Below are 25,281 nucleotides of genomic sequence, written 5' to 3' on the forward strand. Positions count from 1 at the left end.
GGAAGCACTCCCTACCCCCCACTCTCAGAGATGGCTCCAAACTTTCGAGCCACGCCCAAAGAGTGATGCACTAGGTGAAACATTTCCAGCCTGACACTCATCCAGTTTCTCATTCATCAGGAATTTGACCCAAAAGAGCCCTGGCTTATCTTTGATCTAAGTAGATGACTAATGTGTTGACCTCCAATGGCTGAAACACTTTATTAATTTACTTATTATCTATTAATTGTTTACCTACAACAAAATCTAGATGTCTTTTTGTATTTTGTAAATACAGCAGATTTTGCTTTGGGATGGGGGATGGATTTCATCTCCCAAAATATGACATAACCTACATTTAAAAAAGATCTCGCAGTCTTAAGGCTTTCTGTTGACTAATAGTTAAACTCAAGCTGTATTCGAGTGTATAAGTTTTCTTTGAGTTGTAATGATTTGGGAAGGACTTTTGAGTAAAAAGTTTCAAAATGAGATTATTAATCTCATTCTATTTTGTGTTTCAGCTGGAGTCTCATGGAAAGCACATGCCAGTCAAAATCATATACTTGTAGGACCAAGAATTGCCCCCTCCCCTTCATGTCCAGAGAGCTCTAATTGGCATCATATCAAGAGGTTAAATAAAATCCCTTAGAGTTCTTGATCTTAAAAAATCACATGTGAAAGGCTGTACACACTTTACCTTCCCTCCCCCCCCCACTCCTTGATTTAATACTAATATTTAATGAGAGGACAGAGGTATTCTTTCTTTGAATTTCCTAGGTATATGACTTCCCTATTTTAGGATTTAGGTAGGAAGTAAACACTAGCAAGTAAAGCAAAAGAGATTATAATATTAATAATGGGAGTAGTGAGAAGTCACTGGGAACTGGAATAATGGGTATTTTCTTCCTTTTGTTGTTGTTTACATTTTGCATTTGATTAGTGGTATAGGTTTTAAAAAGACAATAATAAAACAAATCTAGAAACAGGAAGCATGAACCAAGTGGTTCGGATTCTCAGTACACCTCACTAACCTAATAAGGGGAAGTTACTGCATCTTTCTCAGCCTCCCATTTCTTAATTAGAAATTAAAGTACCTCCCAGGGACGAAGGAGGTAAGGGTTAATGTGGAAATGTCTTCATGAATCAGAGGCAGATGCCACACCTAAAAAGGCATGGGGTATGGGGGAGTGGGTGGTTATTGCTTTTGTTATTATTGGTGTTAGTGTTTTGATACTTTGATGTTTACAGTGATTAACTAGATGTAGATTGAACCCTAAATTCCTCCCCCACATGCACTCCTCCACCCAAACTGACATCACATCGTCTTTACTGGGCTCTTTGTGTTAGCCTGATTTCAGACCATAATTTCACATGTAGGTTATGTTATGTAAGCCATATAAAAATGACTGACGGCACTGAAAAATGTTTGATTGGAAATTGTTAAGCTTGATCAGATTTGTGCTTTCAAATTGTGGATTGTGAGGTTGTGAAAAGAGCTAAGGAACAAACTTCCATAACCTGGGTGAACAAATCAGCGAAAGTGTTTTAGTGATGACAGACCCAGTAAAGTTCTTTCAAGTTGCTGAGGTAACCCAGAAGACCTATATTCCAAGACGACAAGGGCATCTTGCCAACCTCTTTGTTCATCACATTTTACCAAAGTCTCAAAATTTATGGCCTTCTTGGTTTCCTCCCTGATGTTTCCTGCAGATTAGAGGTGTTTACTATGGTAACCCAAACACAACTGTGTAAGTGTAGGGGTGCCTGGCTGGCTCAACTGGTAGAGCATGCAATTCTTGATCTCAGGGTCGTGAGTTCGAGCCCCATATTGGGTGTAGAGCCTACTTTAAAAAAAAAAAAAAATGTGTAAGTGTAATAGGGTTTCAGCTACCCAATAACAGTTGTGACTTTTCTTTCAGAAAGTCATCATTCTCCAGGTACTTCTTATGACTTGAAGAAGAAAGCAAATGCTAGTAATTAGTTGGTGAATTAATGGGGTTGTTTCAACTGGACCCATTGTGGATCTTGCTTCACCCTTAAGTTCTGCAGCTTTATGTCACCTTGGCAAGTCTCCTAACCTGTTGGTCTGTTTTCATCTGTGGAGAAATGGAGCTTATTCTACTTACCCAAATGCTATTTCACTATTTAACTAGCTGTTAATAAAGTACTATCTCTGGGAACAATAGTATATTTTCTCATTTGGGAAGATTCTCAGCTTGAGGAAATCTTGCTATTAATTTCTCATGTAACTGTGAGTGAATTGTTCAATCTCCAAAGGACTTTATTTTCCACAGGAGTATGGTGAGGATTAACAGTTTCTACTCAACTCTCTCTAGAGATTTGCAAAGATCAGATGAAGTATACTTGAGATACTTTCCCTCTCACGCATACAAAACACATACCATGAAAGGAAGGTAGGTAGGACAGTTTCATCAATTTAAAGGAAAGCTTGAACAAGCCAGTGAATGGACTTAGTTGTCTGGCAAACTTGAGTCAGGGAAATAGCAGGAACCCATTTGTATGTTTGTGCTGGCCCTCCTGATGAGGAAATAAGAAAAGAGGCTTGTGCCTCTCTTGTCCTTTTTTTTTTTTTTTAAAGATTTATTTATTTGACAGACACAGCGAGAGAGGGAACACAAGCAGGGGGAGTGGGAGAGGGAGAAGCAGGCTTCCTGCTCCTCCCTTCCTTGCAGGGAGCCCAGTGCGGGGCTTGATCCCAGGACCCTGGGATCATGACCTGAGCCGAAGGCAGACGCTAACGACTGAGCCACCCTGGGCGCCCCCTCTCTTATCCTTCTTTTTTTTTTTTTTTAAATTTTTTATTGTTATGTTAATCACCATATATTACATCATTAGTTTTTTCTTATCCTTCTTGAGAAGGACAGAATGTGTACCCAGAAAACCCATTTATGAGATATCAGGAAAAACTCAGTATACTGGAACAGTGAAAATTTGAGAAAATGTAAAATTGAGGATGTGGAGATAGATGAAGAAGTGGAGGATAAGAGGGGGAAAAAATCAGAAGGAAGAAGCCTTGAATGTTGGAGCCACAGAGCACTTGAGGTCAACAAGCAGTCCTTTTGAACTTCCTCACTAGGGATTGTTGGAGGGACCTGGGAAGATCATAAAAGACAAAAAGGAAACCAAATGTATACTTGTGATAGTTCTCTCCCACTGAGCTCCATTTTTGCGCAGGGCATTTGATGTCTAACTCCTGTTCAGTCTTCACAATTGCCCTTTGGAATAGGTAGATTGCCTCTTCACAGGGTCACACTGGTGGGTTGCAGAGTCAGGGTTTCAATCCCAAACCCAGGCTGAGCAGATCATCAGCTGGTACAAATTGCCTAAAAACAGAGGCGCCTGGGTGGCTAAGTCGGTTAAGCTATCTGTCTGCCTTTGTCTCAGGTCATGATCAGCAGGGAGTCTGCTTCTCCCTCTGCTCACCCCCCCCACCCCGCCCGTTCCTATGTGCGCCTGCTCTCAAAATCTTTTAAAGAAAAACTGTATAAAACCATAAGTACAAAGAAGGTGCAAAGTGGAAGGAGTGAAGATGGACAGCCTTTAGATAAAATATGAAGTGAACCAAATGGCTTCCAGAACCTTTGACATGTTAGTGTTATTGTATGATAAATGGTTTCCAGAACCTTTGACATGTTAGTGACCATTGTATGAGAAACATTTCTTATAATAAAGTTCAAGAGTGTTGGGAACAAGTGCAGAGGACTTTTGCATGTACTCTATGATTCATATACAGTATTACATATTTTTATGTGGTATTATATAATTATGGAATTTCCCTCTTTACAAACAGATAAAAATCTGAGGGGCAAACTAAGGTGTTATTAATAAGTCATCTTAGGTATTCACAAGTAAAGGTATCCAAAACATATTTTATAACAACCCAAAGCCATGAAATAGCCCGAAAAGGAACCTGCAAGAGATACATGCAGGAGGGAACTCCATAATACTCTCAAACAGAAGTTGCGGATGGCACAAGGAAATCCAGTTGATGAAAGAAACTCAATGTGAAATGGACCAAACAAATAAGAGATTATACTGCCAGAAGACAATAATACCTTCAAAGTGCTAGGGAAGAATAACTGTGACCTTAGAATGCTATGTCCACCTAATTTATTATTCAAGAAAGAGTGAAATTATGACACTTTTAGACATACGTAGACAAAAATTAACCACTCATGGAAACCTTTGCTGAAAGAAATACTAAAGGATATACTTCAAGAAGGGGGGAAACCCTCAAACAATGGGTGAAAGAAGTCAGTAAAGCATGTTCTAACTAAGTAGGGACTTAAAATTATATATACTAAAAAGTCTAAACGTCTTACATCAATTTGGATCTAAAATTCCGGAAAAGAACATGGTGTTGAAGGATTGCATTTCACAGGAATGTTAAAGAGTATTGGGGCGCCTGGCTGGCTCAGTCGGTAGAGCATGTGGCTCTTGATCTCAGCGTTAAGTTCGAGCCCCACGTTGGGTATAGAGATTACTTAAAATCTTAAAAAAAAAAAAATGTTAAAACTTTGGGGGAAGAAACATATTTTGTACCTTAATCTGCCTGGCACTTGGCACCTTTCTTTTCACTTTATTCTTGTCCCTTTCAGTCAGTGGGTGCTCACAGAAATACTAGGATAAGTAAAACACAAAGGTGAATGCAGTTTTGCTTTTCAGCTGGATGTGTAGCTATGGGACTCCTAAACACAGACAAAATGACAAACTAGGCTAACTTAAACCTTCATCCCCCAACATGGACTTCCTACTGCCTATAGTTTGGGGGAGGGGTGGGGCAGGAAGGTCTTCTCACCCAACCTTTTATAATGCACACCAAAGCGTATGTCACCCTAGCCCAGGCTTGGGGCTGGGCTATGCTCTAGCAGCAACCTGTGGGCTCTGGCATGGCCTTGCCCTCTCTTGGCCTCTGTGTCTTCACCCAGGATGAAGACAATAGAAGACAAGCTTATCTTTACAAATAGGTGCAGAAAGAGTGCGCTGAAAGAACCACCGTCAGCCGACTGAGTTCAAGATGATACTGACATATGCAAGTGCAGTTAAGACTTTACTGGGGATTTGTTCTATAGAAATAATGGGGAACTACTTCTGTTGCTGAATGCAGGTATCAGAGGTAACACAGGTGAGGGAGTAGCTTGTTTTTGTGGCTCCAAAGACTGTGAGGTGAGAATTACAAGTAGCTAGGTTTTAGTTCAGTTTTAAAAAGAACTTCTCTAATAGTGAAAAACACTGCCTTAAGAAAGATGAAACCCTGCCACTGGAGGTATTCAAGGAGAGATTGCTTGTCAGGGATGTCATAGAAATAATTCCTCAGTTGAAAGAGATGTAACTAGATTTCTAAGATCTTTTCTAAACTCCAGAGTTTGATTCCTTCTAAGGGAACCTTTTTATCTTTCAGACAATACTTTAAATGTTTGTGGTGTGTTTCTCTTCACAACATACTGATTTTAACAACTCTAGAGGGGTAGGGAGGTACATGATAGTGATAATCCTTGAGACATGTAAAATCGAGTGTGAGATATTTGGATTTATTGTATAGTTAGCACAGTGATGTGGACTGTGATGAGCCTAGAATAAGATTAAGTCCATGAATCAGTCACCACAGGAGATATTTGGCTGGCTAAAAAGGTTTTCAAATTGCACATGAATTCCTTTCAGGGAGCATGTTTTCAAGTGATGCCTTCTTTAATAAGTAGAAGCATTTTCAAAAAGGCCATTATGTGGGATGCCTGGATGGCTCAGTGTGTTGGGTATCTGCCTTCTGCTCCAGTCATGATCCCAGGGTCCTGGGATCGAGTCCTGGGTCTGGTTCCTTGCTTGGCGGGGAGCCTGCTTCTCCCTCTGCCTGCCACTCCCCCTACTTGTGCTCTCTTTTTCTCTCTCTCTGTGACAAATAAAAAAGAGAGGAAAAAAAGGCCATTATGTTTTGGTAAATTATGAAGATGGAAAGGAGAAAAAAATGACATTTTTAAACAATGCTTCTGTGTTCATATGAGTATAAAAGATTAAGATTATTACCCTCATTTTATAGATGAAGGAACTTGCTCAGAAAAGCAAGCTAACCTAATAGCTTATGAGAGGCAGATCCAGGACTCAAACCTAAGTTTTCCTGGCTATAATCACTTTTCCCCAGTGTTTATTATAAACCTCAAATATGCTGCAAAGTTTAAAACAACTGTACACTAAGCACTCATACCACCCACCTCTTAGATTCTGCATTCTACTATATTGTTTTATCACACATCTTTCCACCTATCCATCCTTCCTCTCATTTTTTTAAAGATTTATTTATTAGAGTGGGGGAGGGGCAGAAGGAAAGGGAGAGAGGGAATCTCAGGCAAACTCCAACACTGAGCACAGAGCCCAACTTGGGCTCAATCTCATGACCTTGAGACTATGACCTGAGCCAAAATCAAGCTGGACGCTTAACCGACTGAGTCACCCAGACACCCCCTTCCTCTCATTTTTTTAATGCATTTCAAAGTAAATTGCAGACATCCATAATCTTTTTTAACAGCTTCATTGAGATGTAATTCATATACCATAGAATTCACCCATTCAGCGTATACAGTCAGGGGTGCCTGGGTGGCTGAGTTGTTTGGGTGTCTGCCTTCGGCTTGGGTCATGGTCCCAGGGTTCTGGGATCTAGCCCCATGTGGGGCTCCCTGCTTAGTGGGGAGTCTGCTTCTCCCTCTCCCTCTGCCCCTCTCCCTGCTCATGCTCTCTCTGTCTCTCTTTCTAAATAAATAAAATCTTAAAAACAACAACAAAATATACAAATCAGTGATTTTTAGTGTATTCACAGATATATGCAGCCATCACCATAATCAGTTTTAGGGCATTTTCATTGCCTTCCAATCTTCCCATTTCGCCCAGACCCTGACAACCATTAATCTTTGTCTCTATAGATTTGCTTATTTTGGACATTTCATATACATGGCATGGCATCATGTAGTTTGTGGTCCTTTCTGACTGGTATCTTTCACTTAGAATAATGTATTCAAGGTTCATCCATATTGTAGCATGTGTCATTACTTCATTTCTTTTTATTTCCAAATAATACTCCATTGTATGGTTATGCCACATTTTATCTATTCATCAGTTGATGGATATTTACTTGTTTCCACTTTTTGGCCATTAAGAATAATGTTGTGAATGTTTGTGTACACCTTTTTGTGTGGGAAGAAGTTTTCATTTCTCTTCAGTATATACCTGGAGTGGAATTTCTGGGTCATACAAGTGATTCTCTATTTAACTTTTTGAGGAACTGCCAAACTGTTTTCCAAAGCTGATACACCATTTACATTCCCACCAGCTGTATGAGAGTTCAAATTTATCCACATCCTCCCCAACGCTTGTTATTATCCTCTTTTTGATTCTAGGTATGTAGAGTTACTACATTCCTCCTCCCATTGACTCCACCTTGACATCAAGCTCCAAACAGTCATGTCACTGTAGTTCAGTCCAGCTCCCTGTGTGGCTATGTAATTTGGATCAACTATAGACTTGACTCAAATTTCTTACTTATAAAAGGGAGTTTAGCTCATCTGGGCTTCTTGAGTAGTTTCAAAGTGGCATCACAGTGTAGAGGTTAAGAACTTGGGTTTAGGGTGCCTGGGTGGCTCAGTTGGTTAAGCGACTGCCTTCGGCTCAGGTCATGATCCTAGAGTCCCAGGATCGAGCCCCACATCGGGCTCCCTGCTCAGCGGGGAGTCTGCTTCTCCCTCTGACCCTCTCCCCTCTCACGTGCTCGCTCGCTCTCTCTCATTCTCTCTCTCAAATAAATAAGATCTTTAAAAAAAAGAAGAACTTGGGTTTAAAGTCAGACAAACATGGATTCGAATCTTTACTCCCTACTTAATTTCTGTGTGCCCTTAGGCAAGTTACTTTACCTCTTTGAGCTTCAGTTTCCTTATCTGTAAAGTGAAGATAATACCTACTACCTTCTTGGAGTTTCAGAAATGAATTTGGATAGGGGCGCCTGAGTGGCGCAGTCAGCTGACTCTTGGTTTTGGCTTAGGTCCTGATCTCAGGGTCCTGGCATCGAGCTCCACATTCAGCACAGACCCTGCTTGAGTTTCTCTCTGCCTCTCCCCCCACCAAATAAATAAATAAATCTTTTAAAAAATTAATTTGGGGGCGCCTGGCTGACTCAGTCCTTGGGCGTCTGCCTTCAGCTCGGGTCGTGATCCCAGCGTCCTGGGATCGAGTCCCGCATTGGGCTCCCTGCTCGGCGGGGAGCCTGCTTCTCTCTCTCCCACTCCCCCTGCTTGTGTTCCTGCTCTCGCTGTCTCTCTCTTTCTCTGTCAAATAAATAAATAAATCTTTTTTTTTCTTTTTTTTTTTAGGTTTTATTTATTTATTTATTTGACACACAGAGAGAGCGAGAGAGAGAGAGAGAGAGAGGGAGAGAGGCAGGCAGAGGGAGAAGCAGGCTTCCTGCATGAGGAGGGAGCCCGACGTGGGGCTCGATCCCAGGACCCTGGGACCATGGCCCGAGCTGAAGGCAGCGGCTTAACCAACTGAGCCACCCAGGCGCCCCTAAATAAATAAATCTTAAAAAAAAATCTATTAAAAATTAATTTGGATATATAGTAGGCACTAAATAAATGGCAGCAGCTGCTGTTACTTTTTATTCTGTTCTGATGGTATGTGTGAGGCCATGTTTAATATCAAATAAGATTCTCCAACATTCCTGAAAGACTATACAATTATGGAACACATGCCAAAGATGTCACATGGGTCTGTTCTCATCAGCAGACTGATTGTCACCACTGCCATGCTCCCCTCCCTGCCACCCAGTATCAATCCTTAGCTTAGGAGGGTTATTTGCTGCTAGGTCCAGCCCTTCCCTTTAATCTCAAGGGACTGATACTTTGGAACACTCCTTTTACAAAGTCTCTATCCCACCTCTCGGAAGGAGAGAGAATGATGAAATCATCAAACACTAAAAGCACCACAGAATAGTGAGCTAAATAAAACAGGATGAGCCTGAAAAGGCAGTATATCAACATATTCTTATGGCAGTTGGTGGACTTAAAATTTGATAGAAAATCAGTTCTAGAGATGGTGCCTGTTTCTGAGCATATGCCCTGGGCAGCAGCAGATGAAGTGAAAAGAAAGTCACAGAGAATATTGGCCCAAGTTACAGGTAAAGGGTGGAAGCACTTTCTGATCTGTTCCGTCACTTCAGTAACAGAATTTCAGTGTGAAAGAAAGCAATACAGATGCCTATCAAGGATAAAGGAAAACTCAGTAGGATTCAGTAATACAGTGAAAAGGGTCAGACTGTGCCTTTTAAATAAAAACCCTTGTTTCTTAGAGAAAGAATGGAGTGTAGGATATAATTATTTATTATGTAATTATCGAAGGGAGAATATCAGTGATGCTGCAGTATAAGAATTACCTTAACAGAAAACTTCTGTGTATTCCTTAAAAGGTTGTGTACTATATATGGGGTTAAAAACAAGGAAAGGGAGGGGCAACTTGGGTGGCTCAGTCGTTAGGCATCTGCCTTCGGCTTGGGTCATGGTCCCAGGGTCCTGGGATCGAGTCCCGTCCTGCTCGGTGGGAGGCCTGCTTCTCCCTCTCCCACTCCCTCTGCTTGTATTCCCTCTCGTTGTGTCTCTCTCTGTCAAATAAATAAAATCTTAAAAAAAAAAAGGAAAGGGAGGGTAGTTTTAAATGTCATTTTTATTTTTTTAATACAAAGTCCTCTGAGGCTTCTATGCTAGTGTTGGGTGTGTGTTTGCCCCAGTAGTGTTCAGTAGCAGTATATTCTCCTGTTGGGCTGAGCCCTCTGACAGAGAGGCTTACATTTTATTCATCAAAAGCTAGAGATGAGTTTATTGTTCCCTTTCCAGTCTGTTTTAATGTATAGTTTTCAACTATCCTCCTACCTACTTAGTTCTTTGTTTGGTTCCTGGAATTCCCACACACAACCTACCCCAATCTATCCTCTTCTCTATATAACCCATATTCCTAAAACGCTGTGTTTATCATGTCACCCTTTCCTCATCAGCAATCTGCTTTGGGCCCGTTTACTATCTGTTCCAGAATCCCAACTCCCATACCTACCTTTTAAGGCCAGTTTTCCATTTTCTCTCCAACATAGATCTATCATTCCAGTTATCCTGTACATTTCTACCTCCTGTCCTTTACCCATGTTCTTTTTCTACCTAAAATCTCTGATCTTGTCCTTTAAACCTGTTTCAATCCTACTGGTCTTTAGGTGCCCAGCCCAGGTTCTACCTTTATGTAGATTAACCTTCTCATAGAAAGCCCTAAGTGCTAGAGATACAAGATGAATTAAATGACCTGCTTCCAAGGAACTTTATCTCCCTCCATTCTTCCTGTTTTTTCTCAGCTATAGCCACACTGGCCTACTTTGTGTCCCTCAAACCTGCCAAGCTAGTTCTCATCTTGAGAACTTTATACTTGCTATTCCTTCTGCTTTAAGATACTCCTCCCCCCGCGTCTTCATAAGCCCATTCATATCATCATTCAAGTTTCACTGTCATTGTTGCAGAGCACTGAACAGGGAAGAGTTCTCTGACTATTCCAGCTTAACCAGCCACCAGGCACTCTGTCATATATATATACCCCTGTTGATCTTCTTCATTTTACTTATCCATACCTGCAGTTGTCTTGGTTTCTCTGCCTCCCCCCCCCCAACACACATACAACTTAGATGTAAACTACTGAGGGCAGGCATTCTGTGTTGCTTAACCACACAGTATTTCCAGTACTTTGAACATACCTGGTACACAGCAGGCTCTTAGTAAATATTTGTTGACTGAGATGTCCTAGACACTGTGCTTGGCCAAGGGGATGATGGGCTCTGAACCATGAACATCCAGGTGAGTGACCTCCAGTATCAGGATAAGCTACTGGTGACTGCTAGAAGGTCAGTTTCCATTTATGTGCTGTTTATCTTGTGGTGAGACCTGCTTAATTGTATTCTTGTTTTTGCCTCTGCCCTTTGCTGCTCAGAACAAAGTAAGAACTGCCTCATTTATTATGAGTACACTCCAAGCTGACCAGGGCTGCTGGCATTGCTGCAAGTACTGTGTGATGAGAAGATTGTGGAAAAACCATGTTGCTGCTATGATATGGCCTTGTGACAAGCTTCCATTCCAGGGACTAAGATAGCTGTCCCCACTAGCATGCCCTGTTATCCCAGGCCACTGACTTAATTTCTTTGTGCTTTTGTTTTCTTCCTTTGCAGAATGGGTTTTGGGGATAGATGTGAATAATACCAGGAAAAATACAGAATGCATAAAATTCTAACTTTCCCCCCTCCCCGCCCTTAGATGTGAACGATTAGAAGAACAACTAAATGACCTAACGGAACTCCATCAGAATGAAATCTTAAACTTGAAGCAGGAATTGGCCAGCATGGAAGAGAAAATTGCGTATCAGTCCTATGAACGGGCCCGGGACATCCAGGTTAGCATGAAGGATTGGATTTGTAAAAGCAGAAGACTAACAAAAAGTAGAATGGTGGTCAGCAGGGGCTGGGGGTTGAACGGAACGAGGGGTTCTTTTTTAATGACTATAGAGTTTCAGTTTTACAAGATGAAAAGAGCTATGGAGTTAGATGGTGGCGATGGCTGCACAACATTATGAATGGATTTAATACCAGTGAGCTGTACGCTTAAAAGTGGTTAATTAAGGTGGTAGGTTTTATGTTATGTGTCTTTTACCACAATAAAAAGGGAGAAGAAGAAAAAGGAATAAAATACTGATACATGCTATAACATAGATGAATCTGGAAAACATTATGCTCTGTGAAAAAAAAGCCAGTCACAAAAGGTCACATATTATATGATTCCATTTACATGAAATGTCCAGAACAGGCAAATCTATGGAGATAGAAAGATCAGCAGTTGTCAGGGGCTGCAGGAAGGGGAAATAGGGAGTAATAGCTAAGGCTTAGGGGATTTCTTTTTGGGGTGATGAAAGTGTTCTAGAACTTGATGGTAGTGATGGTTGTACAACATTATGAATTTACTAAATGCCACTGAATTGTACACTTTAAAATGGTTAAAATTTAATGTTGGGTATATTTTACCATAATATTGAAAAGTTTAGAAAAAAAGTTGGGGAAGGTAGAGTATCAAGAGAAGGTTATACCAACTGTAATATACCTAGTCTTCAAATGAGGTACATTTCTTGAAAGGCTGTACCATGTAGGGGTGGTATGCTTGCTTGGGTTCATAGGAAATGTTCTGGGGGTCACAGGTCTCGGTATATAGGAGACCACATGCATAATTACATCTGTTGGTTACCACTTCAGGAGCTGCTCTCACAAGAGGGCCATCTTGTCTGTCTTCTGTAGCAAAGGAGGCATTTGTCCTCGTTGCCAAACCCAAACCTTTTACAGGCACATTGCCAGGCCATTTGTGAGAATAACACATGAGGCAGTTATGTTTAAGGCCCTCTAGTTTATGCTATGAGGAAATAGAATATGTAACTTTTTCTTACTCCAGTTGGGAGGTATTTCTAAGGGAACAGTTGCTGGTTTCACATAAAAGCATCTTGAAATAAGCTGGTCTTAGGGAAGGGAAGTAGTCCAGGAATCTTGTATTACAGCTTAAAGAATCAAGGGAATGTCTGGATCATTTGCCCAGCTACCATCTTCTCCAGACTCTGGAATTCTGTATGTTTTAGTTTTTTTCCCTTGATCATTCTGGGCTGGGTAGTATTCACTGTCCATTCATTAGCTTGCTTCAATCTGAAATTGCCTAGTTTTCATCTCAAATCACAGGAAACCAGGATGCATTGAAACCAAGACCAGAAAAACCTAAGGCTCCCACCACCACTGAACTTTGGAGGATATTCTGTCCTCTGAATGTTGAGGGTAAATTTCATATAAACCCATGGCTTGAAGGGAGTGTATCACTTACAGTGTTTGGTCTAGTGTTTGGGCATAGTGTCCTCCTTACAAAGATCAACCTTAAAAGGGGCGGTGGGGGCAGTGTACTCTTTTTACGAAGACAGATCAGAGAGCCCTTTACACTGTTGTGTGTGATTTACTTGACTTGGAAAACAATGGATAGTGCGTACAAGGATGTCCAGAGGATGTTCACCTCATCATTGTTACATTGGAAAAGTTGGAAATAACCTAAATCTCTCCAGCAGGGAACTAGCTGAATAAACTGTGACATATCTATCCATACTATAAAATGCTACATAGCAATTAAAAAGAATGAGGTAAATCTCTACACATTGACATGGAAAGGATCGATAGGACCTACTGTTGAGTGAAAAAAAATGAGTTATGAATTAGTTCCTATAGTATGATACTATTAAGATAGGAAGTCAAAAAATAATTCCATACATTTCCCTAGGCTTAAATATATAGGCGTTTAAACATAGGTGAAAGAATGAGAACACATGTCAGAGTGACAGTATTACTTCAAGGCTAAGACCTGGATTTAAGGAAAATATCAAGAGAGACAATGTATCCTATTTGAAATGTTGAGCAAGTATGTTTGTCCTGTGCAACTTTAATTAGTAATTTTTACATGGGGAAAAAAAATATCCCAGAGGTCTTCTCGTTAAAATGTTCAAGACCACATCCGAGTGTGGCTCCTGCTTCCTGTGAGCCATCGTGGGAGGAATGTGGTGGAGGGCAGTTTAGGTGAGTAATTGCTTGAATAAAGACTTAAACATTTGGCCTCTCTTATTCAAGACTAGCATATTTAAAATCATTGGCATAGCTCAAGATGCATCCGGCTCGCCCAAAGTGCATGTCAGCTATTCAGAGTAGTGTGAGCAGAAGCTTAACTGTTCCCTGTTCTGGCCCACAGGAGGCCCTGGAGGCGTGCCAGACCCGCATCTCCAAGATGGAGCTGCAGCAGCAGCAGCAGCAGGTGGTACAGCTGGAAGGGCTGGAGAATGCCACTGCCCGGAACCTTCTGGGCAAACTCATCAACATCCTTCTGGCAGTCATGGCGGTCCTTTTGGTCTTTGTCTCCACGGTAGCCAACTGTGTGGTTCCTCTCATGAAGACTCGCAACAGGACGTTCAGCACTTTATTCCTTGTGGTTTTCATTGCCTTTCTCTGGAAGCACTGGGATGCCCTCTTCAGCTATGTGGAACGGTTCTTTTCCTCCCCCAGATGATGCTGGCACAAGAAGGCAGTGCTCCCCTACCCTCTGGCGAGTGCATGCAGCGAAGAATTAGACAGCAACTTACCTTCTCTGAAGTTTTCTACAACAACAAAAGAGTTGAGTGAATCTGTTTACATTTAGAATAATGTTTTTTTCTTCAAGAGACGCAATTGCAATAGTATTTTTTAGATTTTATCCAAGAAGTTTTTTGGGCAAAAATCTTGGATCATTTTTATGTAGCATGATTTTCCTTGGGATGCAAATCTTAAACAGTCCTTTAATATGAACCAACAATCTGGAGCACACTGAAGGGCATTCTAAATTATGGCTTGAAGGACTGCACTAAAACCCACTAAAAAGATGCAAAAACCTGATTAGGGAAACCAGTTAAACCTAACACCCTGCCTCGTCTGGGCTCACCACCTCTCCCCCTCCCAGACTAACTTTACTGTGAAATCCTACCACATTCCATGTCTGAATTTTTGGATTCAGGGTGGATTGTCCTTGTCCGTGGAAGAACACATGGATCTCTCCCTGGCTTTCTCACCCAAGTTGGCCACTCATGCTAACCCTGGAAGTATGATCACTTTTGAACCTGGTCCCTTAACCTTTGCTAGGATACAAAAGTGAGAGCATCATGCCCCAAAGGATCACTGCAAAGCCCTACTACAGTATTTTGAAGTAGCCCTCTAAATACTTAATTTTAAGCAAAATCCCTTGGCCGCACTTTTAAGGTTTTTTTAAATATGTGTATAGTCACCAACTTAAAAAAACAAAAAATCCGAACAGCATACTTGAAGAATGTAATACTCAAACTCTCAGTGCTTCCTTATGGTTTCTAATAGGATTTTTTTATTATTGTTATTATTATTATTGGGTTTTTTTGGAAAGGGTTGGGAGGGTCTTTTATTTTTCCTTTGAAATAAAGAAGTGATGTTTTTAAATGAAGAAATGTGTGGATATTTAAGTGTGCTGCTCCCTCTTGTCTTGAAGCAGTTTGAGTAAAGGAAGACTTGCTATAAATGCTTCCTTCTGATGCCCTTGTTTTGAGATGCAGCGTAGACTTCCTCCTCTGGCTGCTGCTTTTTGGTGCCTGCCGCCCCCACCACACCACTTCATGGGCTTGGCTTGGTTGGAGAGGAAAGGGGTGTGCAGGGGGAGGAGGAGGCTGTTTCCACAAACCAGCATGATAGGACAGAGATTTTTTTGCCCCAAGAAAATGTTCACCCAGTGACTTTGGGCTGGGGTGGTCTTTAGGAAAAAATTGAGACTATATTATGAGAGTCATACATAATTCCTTGTGTTTCCTTAATTTATTTTTAACAACCCCTGATTACTGAAACCAAAGTGATGTGGAATCTTCTGTCTGCATTTTGGCCCCAGCATCCTTAATTTCAAAGCTTTATTCTGTCTGCCTGAGAGAATCAACTGAAGATGATTCTCCCTGAAGAACAGAAAAGGATCTGTCAGGTTAGAAGGACCCAAGTTTGGGGTGTAAAATGTTGTCCACTGCCTATTCATCTAGACTAACTTACTAACATACCTATGCTCAGTGGACTTTTATAGACAGTTTAGAAAAAAATGACTGAGCCGCCTTCCCCATGCTATAACCAGTTCCACCAGGATGGAACTGGGCTTTTAGAGCCTATCTAGAAAGCTTGGTTAATCTTTTCATATTCATAGTATTGAATCACAAATGCTGTTCCTGCTTGGCCTCAGTTCTGTGCAACCAAGTGATGAGCAAGGGGCGTGTAACATGCCCTGAAAAGAGTAGCAAAGCATGCTTTGCCTATTCTTCCCATACCGGGAAATTCTTTTGGAACTAGATTAGCATTGCCTTCTCTGTCTGAGAGGATGGTTTACATGACAGCTCCAGCCTCCTGTGGCTTTGGCAGGCTGGCCTTCTCAGAGTCAGCATGTTGTTTCCATAATCATTTTGATATTTTAACTCAGGTACCCCAATCTTCACTCCATCCTCAGATGATTGTAGTACAACCTGTTAGCTCTGTTGACCTCTTAAAATTAGTGCCCAGAGCAGGGACCACGGGGATGATTTTTCTATTAAAAAATAATTGGAACCAATTCATGTTCAGGCCAAAAACAAATTATTCCCATGCCTATGTATTTTAAATGTTAACTTTGCCTAAAAATATTGCAGTGACTTCAGGCAGGAGTGCCAAAGGACACCATGACTTTGTCAAACTAGCATAGTTTCTCATAACCTTCTGCTCTAGCTTAATCACTCAGAGTAGGGAAGAGAGCCCCACAAAGTTACTAAAAAGAGGCTCTAGCCACCATCCTCCAGTTTTTCTAAGAACCTTTGAGTCCCCTAAACTGTGTAGAGGCTACTAAGTTTTGTGGGCGCTAGAATTCACTGTGATAGATGGATTGAAATTGTTCCCATTTGCCATGGGTCAATTTCTACCAAAGGAAGGTTTCTGCCTCTGGACAGCCCCCTGAGATCCCAGCCAAACAGGCCCGTGCTAACTGTCCACCATCCTCTCTCAAACTGTCTTAGGAAGGAGCTTCAAGCTAGGTTAGTTACAGTAATGGCTTTCTACGTGTCTTGTCCCTTGATTCTTCACCAGGCCCCAACAGTTGTCTGCATTTAATGCTATTTGTAACCATGCATCTGTTTTCATGCCTTCCCCCACTTCCCGCTCCCACACCTGTTGCCTTTGTGTTTCTTTGCATTGTGGCTGTTCCCGGATTCTGGTCTATTCAAAGCTCTTCTATAACCTCACTCTAATGGTTGTTTAACAATTGTTCTGTGAGTGGAAATTTCCCCTTGCTTTAATGCTTCTTCTCTTTTAAAGACTACGTGCATTCCCTTTGAAATGAAGCATTCCTGGATTACTTGTTAGTGCTGGTGCTTGAGGCTGGCTGTGGTAGCCTGGGTGACTCTGTTCATTGTAGAATAACATTTTACCATTTTTATGATTCAATTGAAGGGCACTTCTGTCTGCTCCAATTTCAGTTCCTTGGTATATACTCAGTGCATCCTAGCAAGGAAGGCTTTCTACTCCACTGGCTCCCTAAGAAGCAAAAGTAGGTTAAATTTTACACTTCATTGACTGGGGTCTTCTTTCTCCCTTGTACCCCTGCCACCCAACTGAGGTAAAAATCTGATACCAAGGAAAACACTGGGATCAAGCCTTCCTTGCTAGCCATGCCCTAATAACAAGCATATTTTTATGTGGTCTTCACTGCATTTGGTTTTGTTTCTGACTTCATATTCCTTTGAGGTACAGTCAGATGAAATACTGAATTCCAAGTAAGTTCCAGTGAGGGGCTGCCTTTCAGCTTTGGGAAATACGCATCCAAAACAAAACCAAATATTATAATCAACAAATTGACACAGGCAAAATTATGGTTCCCATCCCCAGATGAAACTGGGGATTTTGAATGTGGCTCTAAGAGTTAACATTTCTGTCTGTGTGTTGTGTATGCTAGGTGATACCCTCAGTAGGACTGACTACTAGATTGTAAGTGTGTTTTATCAAAGTGTGTCAGAATAAAAACTCACTTGCACGAATTGAAAAGTACAGAAATGACACTTGTGAACGTGTGAACGTTAACACTGTAGTTGATAGATCTTAAGCTGCTAATTGTTGAGAGAGAATTACATTTATGTTTTGTCTGGTTGCTGCATATTCTCAGCAGCACTTTTACTGTACATACAAATTGAAATAAAGACCTCAGCTATTAACGAGGTGGTTGGACTCGGGTTTATTTTGCTCTTTATTTTTGCATATTTATTCAGTTTCCATGACAAGTTTGTCAGTCTGAAAACTTTTAATTCATTTGTACATTAGAAACTCTGTGTGTGCATGCGCACGCACACATGGACGCAGTCAATATCTTGAAACCGTAACTGATAGCTGGGTGACTGTCACTGTCTCCCAGGATTTTATACCCATCATTTCAGATTGTCACTTTGCCACAGTTCCCTTCAACTGGTAGGTAAGACTGCCTTTTAGTTCTTTGGAGGGAGTTTTTTAGAGGTATCCCCCCCCAGATTCATCTGATGACCCCAAATGGGTATAATAATCCCTGCCCATTCTTTTTTTATTACTGAAATATAGTTGACCCACAATGTTACATTAGTTTTAGGTATACAACATAAGTGATTTGACAAGTGTATACGTTATGCTGTGCTCACAAGTGTAGCTACCAACTGTCCATACAATACTGTTACAGTCCCTAATCCCTGTCTGTTCTTATAAGGCTTTGTTAATAAATGTTATGATGGGTATATAAATACACTTTGTAAAACATTTGACATTTGAAGTTGTATATAAGTGTAAGGGGTTTTTATGTAGCCAAATCTCATCTATAGTTTTGTTATAGGGATAGTAATTTTTTTTAAAGTAATATCTGTGCCCAATATGGGGCTCAAACCCATGACCCTGAGATCAAGAGTCACCTGCTCTACTGACTGAGCCAGCCCTAGGGGTAGTAATTTTTAATATGGTTTCTCCTTGATGATCTCTGGGAAGCCTCTGGAAATGCAGAAGCTCTCATCTTGCCTTTCTTTGAGAGGATACCAAGAGGGACCTGATGACTTGGTTTTTCATAGCCGCAATTTGAATGTCGAGATACTTGGGCCCACACTTCTGGCTTACTAGCTCTACCTCCTACCCCATCTGTACTTAGAGAGATCAATCCCACCTTGATCCTACGTAGTGGGTGTTGTGAAAATAGAGCCTCTGTGAAAGCCTTTTAAATTGCAGTGAGAATGCCTTAAATTTCTTGAAATGTGGACCAGGCTGCCATGTACTGATGTGCAGGTTGTACATTGCCCAACCCCATAGTAGGCTACAGTGTGAACAGTGTATCAAGTGTTGTGCAATGCATAATGGGTACAAAGAGCAGGCCTGATTATAATAATTATATAATGTAAAATAATCTTAAAGCCTGCTTTATTTTCATTCATTAAGAACTTGGGAGAGTGGAAGGGTGGTAACAGATCTGAGAAGCTGTTGTGAAAACAGATTGGGGAGACAGGTGAGGGGGTATGGCCAACCAGAAAATGTATGTCTCATCTAAAGGATTCAAATGTATTACTTTTAAACACTATGGGCAAAGCTATATCTAGCCAGCTTGTGACCTCAAGTCTAGGTAGTGAAGAGTGGCTAACATCTATTGAGTACTTCTTGAATGCCAGGTATAATGCTTAGTACTTGGCATGCAGTTCTCACTTCTCCCCAGTCTCACACAGGCAGTGTCCTCATTGTCTAGGTAAGGAAACAGCCCTGGGTTCAGTGGCTTGCCCAAAACTGTACTGTTAGGAAATAGTAAATGAACGTGTTGGAAAATAGGTCTATGCAACATAGATAACAAAAGATGAGTGTTTACAATGTGTGAGTATAAATTAATGTGAACCTAGAAGAAGACAGGTCAGCAGAGAAGTAGGCAAAGGTTATGAAGAAGTAGTTCACAGAAAAAGAAATGAATGGCCAATAAGCATTCAGAAGAAAATGTTCAGCCTCATGCATAAATCAGTACGTTAAATGAAAAAAAAAAAACCCAGTTGTGGAATAGTATACTGTCTCCTGTTCATGCGAAAATATTATTGTATTGTATTATTGTATGTATGCCTCTAGAAATGAAACTGCACATTGAGCTGTCCCCAGGTAGTCACTACAGGGTGTGGGGGCTTTCATGCTTGACTCCTGTAAAATACGAATCTCTCGAATGCAAAATGTATTTGTCTACTTTTTAAAGATATCAAAACTTTTTTTAAAAGAAAATGATAGGTCCATGTGGAGAAATGAAAAGAGTTGATAATGTTTCTAATACCAGATTATAATAGACCATTTTCTGCTTTAGAATTGTCCTAGAAGGAGCTCTAGGGTGCCTGGGTAGCTCAGTCGGTTAAGCAGCTGCCTTCGGCTCAGGTCATGATTGCAGGGTCCTGGGATCGAGCCCCGCATAGGGCTCCTTGTTCACCAAGGAGCCTGCTTCTCCCTCTGCCTGCCACTCCCCCTGTTCATGCTCTCTCTCGCTCTCTCTCTCGCTCTTTCTCTGACAATCTGAAAAAAAAGATGACTTACTTCATTTCAGCAGTTACTGAGACTATTAAAAGGTACAGCAGGGGCACCTGGCTGGCTTGGTCGGTAGAGCATGTGACTCCTGATATCGGGGTTGTGATGAGCCCCACATTGGTCTTAGAGATTACTTAAAAAAAAACAAAAACAGGGGTGCCTGAGTGGCTTGGTTAAACGTCTGCCATCAGCTCAGGTAATTATCTCAGGGTCCTGGGATTGAGCCCCATTACCGCATCAGGCTCCCAGTTCAGTAGGGAATCTGTTTCTTCCTCTCCCCTCTGCCCTTCCCCCCTGCTTTTGTGCACTCACTCTCTCTCTCTCTCTCTCTCTCTCTCTCTCGAATAAATAAAATACTTAAAAAAAAATAAAACAAAAACCATACCTTTAAGAGATGGTTGTGAGGATTAAATGAAATAATTGTAAAGTGTCTTGCCCAGCACCTGACCTCAAGTAAGTGCTCCACAAATGGTCTCAATATTAGTAATTGACCCACGAATTCCTTGAGGAAAGGGACCTGTCTCTCTGGATCTCTTCAGAATGTATCCTGTCTCCCATTCTCACCTGACGAGGGGCTCAGTAACCAGACTTTGGGTTGTCCCTGGCCAGCCTTGGCTCTGGAGTTGACTTGGGGAATGGAAAAATCAGTATGTCAAGCAAACGCAAAAAAGAAAACACAGCCATAGGGATCAAAAACTTGCAAATGGATGCACATACAGTTGGCTAATGATTTTACTGGTGACTTCTTAACCAGCACAGTGGCAGGGACATTGTCCTGTTCATGGAATGAACATGCCCTTAGTGTCAGGAATGATGCCTGACACTTAACGGGTGCTCATTAAAAAGTGGAATTTAAAAATCACTATCGAATCCCTATTCTGTGCCAGGCACAGTCCTACTTGTGTTACTTTCTGTTCCTTGCTCTGAAGAGGAGCTGGTATAATTTCCATGTTGCTGACAAAAACAGAAACTCAGATAAGTGTTAGGGTTTTTCCCTATGACCAGGTCATTTCATCAAAGGCAAAGTCAGAATTTGAACTCAGCTGAGTTTGCCTCTAGAGCCTATGCAGTTTCTACTATTCCATTTTGCTGGACAATAAATCAAGATTTGTGAATTTCAGACTTTGTGTAACCCTGAGAAGGCAAATCACTTACTTTTTCTGGACCCCAGTGCCTTACTATAAAGTTACCTTAGTTCTTTTCCAGCAATAAAATGATATTCTTAACACTTACTGCCCAGCTCATGATCCCCTTAGGAGCATTGGCCCTAACCACTGAAAGGGTTAAATATTGAGACAGCATGAAGTGGAGATTTGCAGCTGAGATCTGGACATGACCATAATAGGATTGTGCATATGGGAGGAGGGGTGGGGTCCGGAAGCCAGGGAAGGGGTTTAAAGCAAATGTAACAGGATGTCTGCATGGCGGTGGGCACATGGGCATTCTGTTCTCTTTATGTATGAAATATTTCCTGATCTAAGAGAAAAAATTAAATGTAAAGTATGGTGTTCACATGTATAGCACCTTAATGGGAGCATTAAAAGGATGATAATTGGGCCAATTCTCAGTGTGCTCTTCATGAGATCTGCAAGTTGTGTTCAGCTGGTCAGAATTCTTACAGAGCGCACATCAAGACATCTCTGATACTTCAAAAACCAATGCTCAAAAGAAAAAGTATCACAGTTCTATCCCATTTAGTTTTTCATTTACTGTAATGATTAAAGGCTTGTACCTGTAATGGGTTATCTGAGAGAAGTAGTTGCAGGCAGCTTAAAATTTTCTCATGTCCTTTAAAAAATGTATTTTTAAAAATTTATTCATTTAAGAGAGAGAGCAGGTGGGGAGGGGGAGAGGGAGAGAGAGTCTTAAGCAGCCTCTGTGCTGAGCATGGGGCTTGACACGGGGCTTGATCCCATGACCCTGAGACCACAACCTGAGCTGAAACCAAGAGTTGGATGCTTAACCAACTGTACCACCCAAGCACCCCTAAAAAAAAAAAAAAAAAAAAAAAATATTTTTCACAGTTGATATTTCAAGCACAAAATGCAAGAATTTCAAACATCAAGTAAAGTTTTTGTCCACTTTAAATGCCCTAAAAAATAATGTAAATTTTTCTTCATTTGAAGACCCCTATGCTTCGCAAAATATTTATACATAAAATTTGAATTTATCAATGAACCCTTTTTCTCAGACAATTAAACTAAAGAATATGTGTAATTTGTGCATGTTAAAACTTGACCTCACAAGTGTTTTAACTCCCTGAAGTGTCGTTCTGCCTGTCCAGGGGGTCCTTGACAACCTCCTTTTGATAGAGACCCTGACTCACACTGCTTTAAGCACTGGAAACTTTTTTTTTTCCATCTTACTCATTTTCAGTAGTTATCTTCCAAAACATATGACACATTTCCTGCTGAAATTCATTTAATAGCCAGGATCAGGTTTTTAGCCCAGAGGAGCGCACTTGGATTTTTTCTTTTCAAAGATCCTATTTATTTGTCAGAAAGAGTGAGCACAAGCAGGGGAAGTGGCAGGCAGAGGGAGAAGCAGGCTCCTCACTGAGCAAGGAGCCCGACGCGGGACTCAATCCCAGCACCCTGGGATCATGACCTGAGCCGAAGGCCGACGCTTAACTGTCTGAGCCACCCAAGTGTCCCCGCATTTGAATCATGATTAGTGTGACACTCTTGCCCCTGCACTAAAGCAACCCAGACTACCTTTCTTTTTTTTTAATAGCAGTAAATTTTTTTTTAATTTATTGAGAGAGAACTCCCACAACCATACAATTCACCCTTTCACAGTGTTCTGTTCAGTGGTTCTTAGTATATTCACAGAGCTGCTCATCCAGCATCACTAATTCCAGAACATTTTCATCACCTCCAGAAGGAACCCTGCAGCCCTCAGCTACCACCCTACTCTTCTCCCATTCCTCCCAGCACAGAGCAACCACTAACCTACTTGCTATCTGTAGCTTTGCCTACACTGAACATTTCATACAAAGGGAATTCTGTAATGTATGGTCCTTTGAGATGCTTCTTTCACTTCAACTGTTTTCGAGTTTCATCCATATGGTAGCATGTTTCAGTACTTTATTCCTTTCATTGCTGAATAATATTGCATCATATGAATTTACCACATTCCTATTCATCATTGGACATTAGAGGTTTTTCTACTTTTTGGCTATTATGAGTAGTGCTGCTATGAACATTCATGCCCAAGTTTTTTGTTGTTGTGGTTTTTTTTTTTAGATTTTATTTATTTATTTGACAGAGAGAGACAGCGAGAGCAGGAACACAAGCAGGGGGAGTGGGAGAGGGAGAAGCAGGCTCCCCACAGAGCAGGGAGCCCGATGCAGGACTCGATCCCAGGACCCTGGGATCATGACCCGAGCCGAAGGCAGACGCCTAACGACTGAGCCACCCAGGTGCCCAAGCCCAAGTTTTTGAACGAACATGTGTTTTCATTTCCCTAGGAGTGGAATTGCTGGGTCATATAGTAACTATGTTTAACCTTTTGAGAAACTATCAGCTTGTTTCCAAAGTGGCTGAATCATTTTACATCCCTACCAGCAAGCTCCACATGCTCGTCAGCACTTGTTATTATCTGACTTCTTAATTATACCCGTCCTATGTCTGTAAAGTGGTATCTCATTGTGGTTTTGATTTGCATTTCCTTGATGACTATGTATTTCTATTCTAATGTGTCTTTTCATTAGCTTTCCTATCTATAGCCTCCCAACCCAGGCTGTGGTCATCACATTTCATTATTGCCCAAGTACTTGCCTTACTTAAAAGGCTTTCATTTCCCTTCTAAAAACTGCTTTTCATCTTCCATGGGGTGGGATCCCATATATCCTGACTTAGAGTTATGTCCAAAATAAGACTTCATGGCTTCTGAATGGGGCCCCTCCAGTAAGTTAGATACGTGTTTGGACGTTGTGATTGCTGACATAGCAGCTTTGAGACTCCTTCTGCTTAAAACCAAGATTTTTATTCTTAAAAAGGAAAAAGAAGGAGAAAGGAAGAAAGGGAGAGAAAGGAAGAAAAGAAAGAAGGCAAGAAGGCAGCTCTGCCTCCCACTAGTTGTGTGACCTAGAACTTGGGGTGTCCCACCTCCTTGGGCCCTGCCTGGTGCCCCTTCACTCTTCGGCACCTTTGCATGCGCTTTTCCCTCTTCTTGCAATGACCCCACTACCACTACCACCACCACCTCACTCGTCTGCCTAGCAAGTTCTTATTCTTTTACTTAACTTTACTAAAGAATTTTTCAAAGGTAGGCAAAAAACGAATAGTATAATGAACCCAAATCCACAGTTACCAATTTGTAGTCAATCTTGCTTCATCCGCACTTGCCCTCCACTCCCCACTCCCCTCAAACTGGATCCATTTGAGGTAAATACCAGATAGCAGACAGTATTTGTCTGTTTTGATTTTTTTAAATTTCTGGTCAAATGCTTTTTTTTATTATTAAAATGACATTCACATAATAAAATTAACCAAAATTTTAAAGTGAACAGTGACATTTAGCACACTTGCAATATTGTGGAACAACTGTCTATCTGGTCTTGAAAAGTTTCACCACCCCAAAAAGAAACCCCATAGCCATTCAGCAATTGCTCCCCCTTCCCCCTCCCCCCCTCCCCTAATCATCATTTTGGGTTCTGTCTCTGTGGATTTACCTATTCAGGATGTTTCATTTAAATGGAATCATCAAAGTGATAATTAAAGGATTGGGGGGGATGAAATGAAATTGTCCCATATGGGACATTTTTGTGTCTGGCTACTTTGACTTTGCATAATGTTTAAAAAGTTCATTCATGTTGTAGCACGTGGCATCACTTCATTCCTTTTTATGTCTGAATAATATTCTGTTGTATGAACAAACCACATTTTGTGGAGCAGTTCATCAGTCAGTGGCCACTTGGGTTGTTTCCACCTTTCGGCTGTTCTGAATCAGCTGCTCTAAACGTGTGTATGTGGACTTGTTTGAGTACCTTTTCTCAGTTCTTTGGGGGTGTCAGCTGGGAGTGGAATTGCTGGGTCATATGGTAATTTAGCGTGTCATTTCTGAAGGCTTAAGCCACCACTCCTCTGTGAAGCCTGTCCTGACTTCCCCTC

General features: G+C 41.2%; 1 protein-coding gene across 4 annotated transcripts in view; it reads left to right on the plus strand.

The window, feature by feature from the left end:
• TMCC1 (transmembrane and coiled-coil domain family 1) overlaps positions 1-17,829 on the plus strand; it is a 251,367-nt gene extending 233,538 nt beyond the window's left edge. For all 4 annotated transcript variants that reach the window (XM_028101616.2, XM_088027176.1, XM_028101613.2 and 1 more), the window contains 2 exons: positions 11,316-11,451; positions 13,818-17,829. In XM_028101616.2, coding sequence (XP_027957417.1) covers positions 11,316-11,451; positions 13,818-14,132 — 451 coding nt within the window. In that variant the 3' untranslated portion in view covers positions 14,133-17,829. The remainder of the gene's footprint in view (positions 1-11,315; positions 11,452-13,817) is intronic.
• Positions 17,830-25,281: the final 7,452 nt, after the last annotated feature.

Source organism: Eumetopias jubatus, unplaced genomic scaffold (genome assembly GCF_037043125.1).
Source record: "Eumetopias jubatus isolate StellerSeaLion01/CBP00866 unplaced genomic scaffold, mEumJub1_p1.0 scaffold_1, whole genome shotgun sequence".
NCBI lineage: Eukaryota > Metazoa > Chordata > Mammalia > Carnivora > Otariidae > Eumetopias > Eumetopias jubatus.